Raw genomic sequence first — 10,026 nt, 5'->3', positions numbered from 1 at the left:
TTTTGGTTATAAAATTGTTATATATTGGTTATCCTATCGTCATATTGTAACAAAATTTGAGTTTCGGTTATTAAATGGTTATATATTGGTTAACATACCGTCATATTGTAACAAAATTTGAGTTTCGGTTATCAAATGGTTATATATTGGTTATCATACACTCAAACAAAACTTGAATTTTGGTTATAAAATGGTTATATATTGGTTATCAGACCGTCATATTGTTACAAAATTTGAGTTTCGGTTATTAAATGGTTATATTCTGGCTTATATATCTGACAGCGATTTCCGATTTGTTTTCGATGATACGATGTTTTGCAATTTAGGTGACGATATATTATATGGTATATTGCAATTTTTTATTATAACAACTAATACATAAAAACATCTCTGAAATTAAAAAAAAAATTTTTAAATATTATACCCAAAATACATAATAAAAAATTAATAAAAAAAAAACAATAATTATTTGAAAAAAAAAAATTAACGAATTCCAAGTTTTCTACACACACTTAATATAATTTAGCTACTATACACTTTAGATGATATGATAAACTTATATTCCAGTACCTTTATCCTAACCTATAATTAAACCTAGAAGACTCCCTATTACTTTTTTTGCGCCAACCATTAGCCATAAGCGGCCCAATAATGTCTAGAGCTGCGCGATTTACGCATGCTATGTATATTATGCAAGTTTGTATGAATATGTATGTATGTATAAATATTTATGTAGTAGATAAGGAACATAATTACAAATGAGGAAATGTATGTATGCGTGTTTGACTGCTTGTTATATATATAGATAAATATATAAGTAACTATATATAAGTAGTATGTTTGTATGCACATGTGTAGCTACATTCATATGTCTATATGTACGTTGTGATAACTGTTAGTATGTATGACTTTTACAATGATTTTGAACATAGTTTTAGCTGTATGATGAGAATCTCTACAAGTAAACTAAAAAATAGAAATAAAATTATCAATAATATTGTTTTTGCTTTTGTTGTGCAAAATCAATGCGAATGCAAGTTGCTCTCCACCCATTTATACAGCGATGTCTGAGAGCGCGCCACCCACTCGACATTGGAAGCCACGCTGCTAAGCGTCATATTCAGCACTTCCATGCCGGGACCGCGTCCAAAACGGTGCACCAGCGATTTCAGCTAAAATGTAATACAAATATTAATATTCATTTTCATATTAAGGTTAAAAAATGTAAATAAGCACACGCACCTCATCGTAGTCGAACTTCGTCGCGCCATATTGTGTTATCGCCGATATCACTTTGGCGAAGCTTAGCGTACCGTGACCAAGCCGTGTTTCCAATTCAAACCATTTGGCTTGCAGAAAGCGACACGCCATCGCGCCACCTGTCGGTGTGCCAGCAATGGCCTGTAAAACTTGCACCACTTCAACGGTTGGCAGCATGGTGACATGCGATAGTAGGCGATTTTGTAGCCAAGCGTCTTTGGTACGGCCGAGCGCACGCAGTAATTGCATGCGTTCGACGAAACTCTCCGATGTACGCTGGAGCGCGATGAAGCGTTCCCAACAATGCTGCCAGTAAATGTATTCACCGGACAGTATGGAGCCGGTATAGACCACCTGTGAGTTGACCAAATTACGGTTCTTTAAAAGCCTACTAATTAATATTTTACAAAAATCACTTACCTCTCTCAGATTAGGTGGTATCGCTGTGCCATTGTAGTACAGAAATTGGTTTAACATGTTTTTAGCCTTTGTTATGCTGTCAATATCTTCCCAAAGCACTGAGCTTAATAGTACTTCCGGTCGCATTAGTCTAAGGGTTCAGGAAAGCACATAAATAAATTTAGGATTTAACTTTTAATATAAAATTGTTAAAAGCTTCAGATCCTCTTAGGTTCTGGTTTTTTCACTTATTTGGTGCCAACTCGGCGGGGTTGAGATTGTAAATTGTCGAGAAAGTTCTAATGACTACTATCCCTGGAAAGGTATTTTCATAATCAAACTAAATAGAAGAAAGCTTAACCCAAGAGAAACGATAGTAATTCCCTGGTAGGACATTAGTAGAACGTTGAACGATCTTTAATGTTTCAAAGTTAGTTGAGAAGGTTAACCATAGTTTTGGTTTAGTTAGGTGAACATGCTGAGGGCGCGAACAGCCTTACTTGAACAGCTAGGGCCACCTGTCCATTGTAATGCCCAGGTATCAATAAAAACCGTCAAAGCACCTAAAGTCTGCCACAAATTTATTGAGGAGTCGTATACCAATTTGCCAGGTTCTTAGAAAGTATGGCCGCCGAGATTTTTTAACTTTCCACCTCATATTCTTCCCCGTAACTTTGACAAGTTTCAATCTTCCACATTTTTGGTCTCATCGTGTGACACCAATCATTTCGTCGAGAGCTAGTAGTTCAATGAATCTCCTACGTTCCATTCTGGGACAAAAAGCAGAAGGTACCCCATAAGTGCTAGTTGTTAACCCGCGCTTGTTGAGCTTACTGAAGGTCCATAGATCCGACGCCAAAAAGACAGGCGTACAATAGCTTGTTCTAATCCTGAATGGATTTGGGTAAGGGTGCCCTTTTGTGCAAGCTGGACTGATATCTGCTACCTTTGGAGGAATGTGGGCCGAGAAAATGAAAAAAAGAGTAGGCTCTAGAACGTAGTTGTCCAAGTTTTCTGGTATGTTGGCAAAGTAAGGAAGAATTCGAAATGTTTTTCACTTGAACCCTTAATGGATCCGGTTTCCATTAGTCTGATAGCAAGATTAAGGTTGTACATAGTCTACGAAATTCTTCCGCGATCAATCCCGTTTGCAAGAATACATCTTTTTTACAGACAAAAGGTAAACAGATTTTTTTAATGGAGCCCAATTAAACCAGGATTGGCAACATTCTGCCGGTCAGCTGAATGCCAGATGAGCTTAGTAAATCGACAAATGCTATAACAATAATTTCTCTTTCACTCACCTCTTTGCTTCATCGCCATCATCGCTCCAGCCGATTTTCTCAATAACTGTAGCCAATTTCATTTTAATAAACTCCGATAACATCAGGAAACATTCTGAATACTTCAATATGCGACGCCACTTCTCCAAGTGTCGCAACGCCACCGTCATTGGACCCCAATTTGTTTCACTAGGTAAATATTGTATCATATTCATGGTGATCTCACAGGGCAACAGATTCGCGTGACAGAGCGTAAACGAATCCGACAGCAGACCAATGCGATCCTTGAGTAGATGAAAGGAAAGATCGTGTAAAGCTTTTGACAAACTAAATCTATTGAAGTTATTTACCTCACTCAATAACTTCTCAGGGTTGTTGGCAAGTTCCTCAATCAAATTCGCCCAGTTGTCATCGTTGTACAAGACGCGATAATAACCAGATTGCATTGCGTTAACCTTGATCCATTTAACATTCTCTGGCACATTGAAAGTTACTGTAAATTAAAAGATTTTGTTGTTCCATTGAATCTTCCATTGTATGACTCCGATTTTGTTTATTCACACTCACCGTCAATATTCTGTAGCCATAAAGTCTCACTAACATTATTAGTGTCGGTTATGTAGGTTATGGGGAATATCCATTTCATCTTTGTCGGTTGCTTGGTTTTACCCGCAGCCGTTGGTGCCACAGTGCTCGGCGTCTCTGTGACATTCACCACCGTTTTATTGTAGTTGTTTCCGTCGTAAGTCTCATCGTGTATGGCAAGGAAGTCGGCCGGCTTGAAAGGTCGCTGTGATATGGATACGCTGTTGCCCAGTTTGGTAACAGTCAGTAGCGGGAAGCCCGGTTGATGAGTCCACAAAGTCATCATGTCCTGTGTGAGATATATGAAATATCAATTTTGACTGATATTCTAGATCTCGAGCTTGGAGTTTAAAGCACATAGTACAGCACTTACTTTGATATTTTTGGAACCGTTGGCTTTCTTTGTACAAATTGTCCAAAGATCTGTGGGTTCGGCAGTTTTAAAACGATTGATTTTCAGAAAAGCGCCAAGACAACCGCGGAAGCGATCTTCGCCAATGGCGGTGTGTAGCATTGAAAATATGGCAGCGGTCTAAAGAATGTTAATGGTCATTTATATTAGGCCTTTACTGTTTCAAAATCAAAATTACTTATTACCTTTTGTATGAAAAACTCTTCATTATTACCATCATGTTTTGTGCCGTTCATAATGCTATCCCAACCTTGTATGGCGTCAATGTCCAAAGCTGTTGTAGCTATTTTAAGCAGGTACATTTCTCTCAACGGCCAATTGGTTTGTTGCGGTGAAAGCGAATGTATGCCCAAATATTTTATGAGTCCCTCCCATAGCCAAACATCTTTTAATACCTTCCTCGACGTAATGCCACCAAAGAACTGTCTCACCATAGCTTCGGCCACTTGTAGGGCGCTCTTCTGATATTCCTCCGTCGTTATGGACTCGGGATCGGTGAGAAAGGCAGTCTTCAGCGTGACCAAACCCAACGAAGAGATAATGTTACGATCCAATGAAGGTAACGCCACAAAATCGACTTTCGTCAACGGATACAATATGTCCAACCAGGTTTGCAAATGTTCCAACACGTCACGTGCAGTATGTAGTATAAAAGATGAACGTGGCAGTAGATCACGTGGCGCATAGAAAGTATACGATGGCGCACGTTTAATTAGCGAAGCCGTCGACTGACTGAGCGATGTCAAATTCTTGCCATTACTTTCGGCAGTGGGTGTAACGGTCGTTGTGGTGGTATTCTTCATCAGATTAATATTCAATGAATGTGTGAGCGCGGTTATATTGCGCACGGGCGGCTTCTTCTCCTTCAACTGAGGGTAATTGCTGAGTTGAGCGGATTTCTTCGAGCCAGCGCTGCCGGGCGGCGCCGGTGTTGTTGGCAAATAGGCTGGTGAAGGCTGCAGAGATTCACGCTGAAAATCGCTCACCACCCAAGCGACAGCATCGGCGGGTAGTGGTGGCGTCTCGATGAAATCGTCACGTAGCTGCGGAGTGTGAATGGCAATTAGCGTGTTATAAAAGAAAGAATTTGGCGCATACTCACCAAACCGGTGCCCATATAGAAGCCCACATCCTCCGTCGTATGCACAATGGAATTGGAAAGACCAATGTGGAAGCGATCACGGAAAACAGATATGCGAAATGGCGCGCGTATTTGCGGCTCATCGAAGCAGGGGAATGCGCGACGCGCGCTATTCGGCCGAAATACTGTGGCTGCCAGCAAACTGTACATGTTGCGGGAGAGTTAGGGAAATATTTGTTAAAATAAATATATTTTCTTACTGCTTAAACGCACTTACCGCTCCAGTCCGTTAGAGCTCTCATATTGATCCACGTAAAAACCCTCCGGCTCCGGATTTAATTTCGAATACCAGCGCAAGTTAAGCGTGTAATTCGACTTCTTCTTCAGCTTCTCCTTCACTTCGATGTACAATTGCTGTCGCGGTGGATATTCCAATACTTTGACAATTTTAATGGCGTAACCTTTGTTGCCCGTCGTCACAATGGCCTGTGAAGTAATGGAGAAATGTCAGAAAAGAAAAATTGAATGGAAATTCAGTGGAATTTCAGTGAAATGAGAACTGTTATTGTTATTGTTCATACTCCAAGTTAAACTTATGCACAACAAAATGAAGAGCAAGAAATTGAAAGGTAAAGCTTACCCTATCGGTGACGTTTAGGTCCTGTATGTGTAACACTATGAAATTTGTTTCCTTCTCCATGAAGAGATCGATTGTCACTTGACCTATCGAAGAAATGCCAAAATTAATTTCCATAAAACTTCTAAGCTCATTGCATTTATTTCGCTTATTAACCTTTGACGTCCAGCGTCGTCAGATTGGGATGTATTGTCACCATGTAACGCAGTGGACGCGCACTCGTTGGCAGTGCCACCTCCAGCCATGGATAAGGCTCTCCATTCGTCGCAATCGGATTGAATGGCTGTGTGTCGTTCTCTTCATCCGTTTCGAAACCCGGTGCCAATTTACCAGCGCACGAACAATCTGAAATGGCAAGCAAGCGTGAAGTGATATAAAATGTGCTATTTCATGGGAGAAAATACTCATTTAGTTGCTAAATTTTCTTTAATGATAATCTAGTATATAGTTCATTATAGTTGCATGTTATATGGGATTTAGGGAACATTACAGACGCTCATTTCGATACAACTAGTTAAAAGATTTTTTTGTTTTTAATTAACTAAAGTTAGCTAAGCTTTAATATTTATAAATATTGTTTAAGAACTAGATATTGTTTGGTGTAGAAAAATATGTCTCCAAATAAAAATAGAAATAATTCCAGTGTAAAATCTCTATTATTCTAGTATTTATGGTTATATTAATGTATTTAGGGAAAAAAATCTATTAAAGATTTTATGTATTTTTCAATAAATCTAGGAAAAGTACACATTTGTTGTATTTACACAATTTTCTAAGTGGAAACATATACATAAGCTCCAGAAACCACTGATATAATTCACATATAGTCATGCATTAAAGGTATTTTTACAAATACTTATATAATATTTATATGCAATGAAATATTGTTGTGAAAACCTTCCATTCTCCGGATATAATATTTTAATTAAAAATGTAAACTTTTGATTATTTTCAAAGCATGCCTAACATGCAATGTGAACCTGATTGATAAAGTCTAAATAAATCTTATCTTATATTGTTTTGTCGTTTTGAAATTGCTAACATTTAGCGAGTACCGAAACGAATGAGCAAATGACATAAATGAAGCTTTATCCGCTTAAAAAACCGATTAATGATCCTATAATTTCGAACCGAAACTACTTAATAGTTATCATTACATAAAACAAGAGTAGTTCCCTAAATAGTCATTCATACTAAATTATCTGGAGCAAAAGTTCAAGAAGTCGAAACTGTACTCGTTGTTAACTGTTAGTACTTCCAAGTTCTAGATAATTTCGTTTTTTTGAACTAGTATATGTATATACTAACAAGATGTGAGCTTTTAAGCAAGAGTGATTCTTATCAACAAGTTCATCTTTGAAGTATGAACTTCGAAATTTAAAGATAAGGTCTTCCCTTAGCGAAGAAGGTACTCTTTTTAATAGCCCTTTTAGATCACGCGTGAGTCAAGCTGTCATGTTATTTTTGTTCAGTATTGTTTGTAATTTCATCATTGAAAAATCTACGTCTGAACAATGTTTACGAATCGTCCAACTTTATTACGAAAATTCACGTTCTGTAAAGAATGTGTTTCGCGCGCTTCGCTCAACCTATGGTCAACATAATCGGCCTACTGAACATGCTATTAGCAACACCATCACCCATATTGAGACCCAAAATTCTTTATTCGATAATATTCAAACAAGTAGACCACGTCCAGCACGCAGTGAAGAAAATATAGCAGTCGTAATTGTGAATGTACACGAAGACCGTGAAGAGTCGGACTGACTTATAGACCGAATTGGTGAATTTTACGTCGAGATCGTAAATTAAAAGCATACAAAATACAGCTTGTGCAAGAACTGAAAACGCTCGACCTTGCCAAGCGACATCGCTGCGCTCTATGAGCTTTTGAAGAATTCCCAGAAGATCTGACATTTTTGAGTAAAATTTTGTTCAGCTATGAGGCCAATTTGTGGCTCAATGGGTATGTAAAATGGCGAAATTGCTGCATTTAGGCTCAAGGAGGCAGTCCTTCTAAAAAAACTACGGTTTGGTGTGGTTTGTGGGCCGGTGGAATCATCCGTCCATATTTCTTCAAAAAATTATTCCGTCAATAACGACGATTATCGCGCCATGATAACAGACATTTTGATGACTGCAGTTGAAGCTCGTCATCTCGGCGACATTTGGTTTCAACAAGACGGCGACATTTCCCACACATAGCATCAATTTGTGGATTTATTGAGAGAACACTTCGGTGAGTTTATAATTTAAAATTTTTGCCTGTCGATTGGCCATCAATATCGTATGATTTTACACCGTTAGACTTTTTCCTATGAAGATATATGTAGTATATCCATATATATGCGGACAATCCCGCTTCGATTCATTCGCCAGTTACAAGTCGAAATGATCGAACGAGTCTTCAAAAATTGGGCTCAATGGATGGACCATGTGAGACATTTTCGCGGCCAACAATTGAAAGAGATAATATTCAAAAAATAAATGCCAAAAAAATGTTTTTTCGAATGGTAATAAACGATTACGTGTGGAGTTGGAAATTGGGATTTATCTTTAAACCGTTACGTATTCCGCTCACTAAGGTACGATTGTTATTTTAACTAATTTCTTATATAAATGAACACAAATTACCAAAACTAAATGGTTCACAGCTTCATTTAAAACTCCCATGCATGGATATTTTGCCAATAAGACGGCACGTACGAAGTGGCGAGACATAAAGCATGCCAAGGCGTGAATTCATTTCATGAATCACTTAGTTACAAAGTGTAAGTGTATTCGTATATTTGAATATCGTTTTACCTGATATCTACTGCAAAAATAAAGTGTGTTTTTCAGACATGTGGTTTTCAGCATAAATAAACTTATATAACGTATTGTTCTTCATCTTATTTATTGGTGTAGATACCGCTTACTCGGTTACGGTAATAGCCGAGAGGCCAACGTAGCCACTGTCTCTTAAATCGCTGAACTACTATATTTGTCAGTATGTATTTATAGTATGTCAGTACCGATGTATATCTCGTACAGCTCATCGCTCCATCGACTGTGGCATTCGCTGTTGCAATGCGCAATAGATTATCATCATTCATACTGCGACAATTTGGTTTATTAACGTACTCATTCCACCAAAAGTTGAGCTTAATCGCCGCAGCAACAACTGTCAGAGAGACCAACTCCTAAAAAAAAGTCTACCTCTTGAAAACCAAACGCCTAAAAAACACCCGTAACTTACAACGATAAACAAGTGATGACTGCTTTGTTTTCTGTTGAGGTCACCTCATTGGTTAGACTGCCTACCTGAGCTAATTTTGTTTATAAGAAAATGTGTTTTAACTCATAAGATAAACTTCTGTGAAGTTTAGAACAAATTAATATTGTATTTATAACTCAGATTTCAGATTTTACTGAATACAATACCTAAAAACGTTGTCGGTAGAGGCATGTTTACAATAAGTCAGGGTGATTGAGGGATACCTCGTCACTTAAATGTTAGTTTGCTCACCGGACTAGGTAAATTTTGGAATAAGATTTATCTTTTCATTAGCGGAGCTCTGGTAGTCATATATCTAACAGTTCGATAGGCGAAAGTCAAACTGTGCCAATCCGGTAATAGCCAGTATTAACCTTAAGAAGCGAAAATTTTCAAGTTAAAGCATAATTTAAATGTACCGAATTGAATTAGTTAAGAAAATTGTATATCTTCATTTCCTTTTAAGTTTATATACCCGACATCAATTTAGTGCTTGAGCAACTTTCTATAACACAGACGAGAAAATAGTTATTTTGAGAAAGCTAAGTAAATTTTTTAATATTTGTGAATAACTGTATAATTTCAAAATACTATTTTCAAAAATTATGAAATTTCTTACTTAGCTTTCAATTGTCTAAACAAAAGTTAATGAGAAAAGATATATACTAAACAAACTAAACAAGGGTGTTATATTAAATAATACTCCAATTTACACTGTACTTGATTGTCCATACTTTTTTACACACGTGCGGATTCGTACTAAATCTATAATATTGTGTCGTTCACAAAGTAATTTTGTTTGATGAGAACAGTCGATCCTAATTTTTTCGCAGCTAAGTTGGTCATATATTTGAAAAGCTGATATAGCAAGGTTCCTTTTAAACAAGTACGGAAAGGCTAAGTTCGGGTGTCAACGAATATTTTATACTCTCTCATGATAAAGTGATAATCGAGATTTCAGGCGTGGTTGTGAACCGATTTCACCCATATTTGGTACATGTCATCAGGGTGTTAAGAAAATATTATATACCAAATTTCATTAAAATCGGTCAAGTAGTTCCTGAGATATGGTTTTTGGTCCATAAGTGGGCGACGCCACGCCCATTTTCAATT

General features: G+C 37.5%; 1 protein-coding gene across 1 annotated transcript in view; it reads right to left on the bottom strand.

The window, feature by feature from the left end:
• Nucleotides 1–473: 473 nt before the first annotated feature.
• LOC108977679 (endoplasmic reticulum aminopeptidase 2) overlaps nt 474–10,026 on the bottom strand; it is a 22,270-nt gene continuing 12,717 nt past the window's right edge. The window contains exons 3-14 of the mRNA XM_018947495.1: nt 5,814–6,002; nt 5,661–5,743; nt 5,298–5,506; nt 5,042–5,222; nt 4,125–4,982; nt 3,901–4,059; nt 3,510–3,816; nt 3,293–3,435; nt 2,964–3,226; nt 1,681–1,810; nt 1,243–1,614; nt 474–1,172 (exon numbers count right to left, since the gene is read on the bottom strand). Of these exons, the coding sequence (XP_018803040.1) occupies nt 1,023–1,172; nt 1,243–1,614; nt 1,681–1,810; nt 2,964–3,226; nt 3,293–3,435; nt 3,510–3,816; nt 3,901–4,059; nt 4,125–4,982; nt 5,042–5,222; nt 5,298–5,506; nt 5,661–5,743; nt 5,814–6,002 (3,044 nt within the window). The 3' untranslated portion in view covers nt 474–1,022. The remainder of the gene's footprint in view (nt 1,173–1,242; nt 1,615–1,680; nt 1,811–2,963; nt 3,227–3,292; nt 3,436–3,509; nt 3,817–3,900; nt 4,060–4,124; nt 4,983–5,041; nt 5,223–5,297; nt 5,507–5,660; nt 5,744–5,813; nt 6,003–10,026) is intronic.

This window comes from Bactrocera latifrons, unplaced genomic scaffold, assembly GCF_001853355.1.
Source record: "Bactrocera latifrons isolate USDA-ARS-PBARC rearing strain unplaced genomic scaffold, ASM185335v1 scaffold_94, whole genome shotgun sequence".
NCBI classification, from domain to species: Eukaryota; Metazoa; Arthropoda; class Insecta; order Diptera; family Tephritidae; genus Bactrocera; species Bactrocera latifrons.
This window is presented reverse-complemented; position numbering and strand designations above follow the sequence as displayed.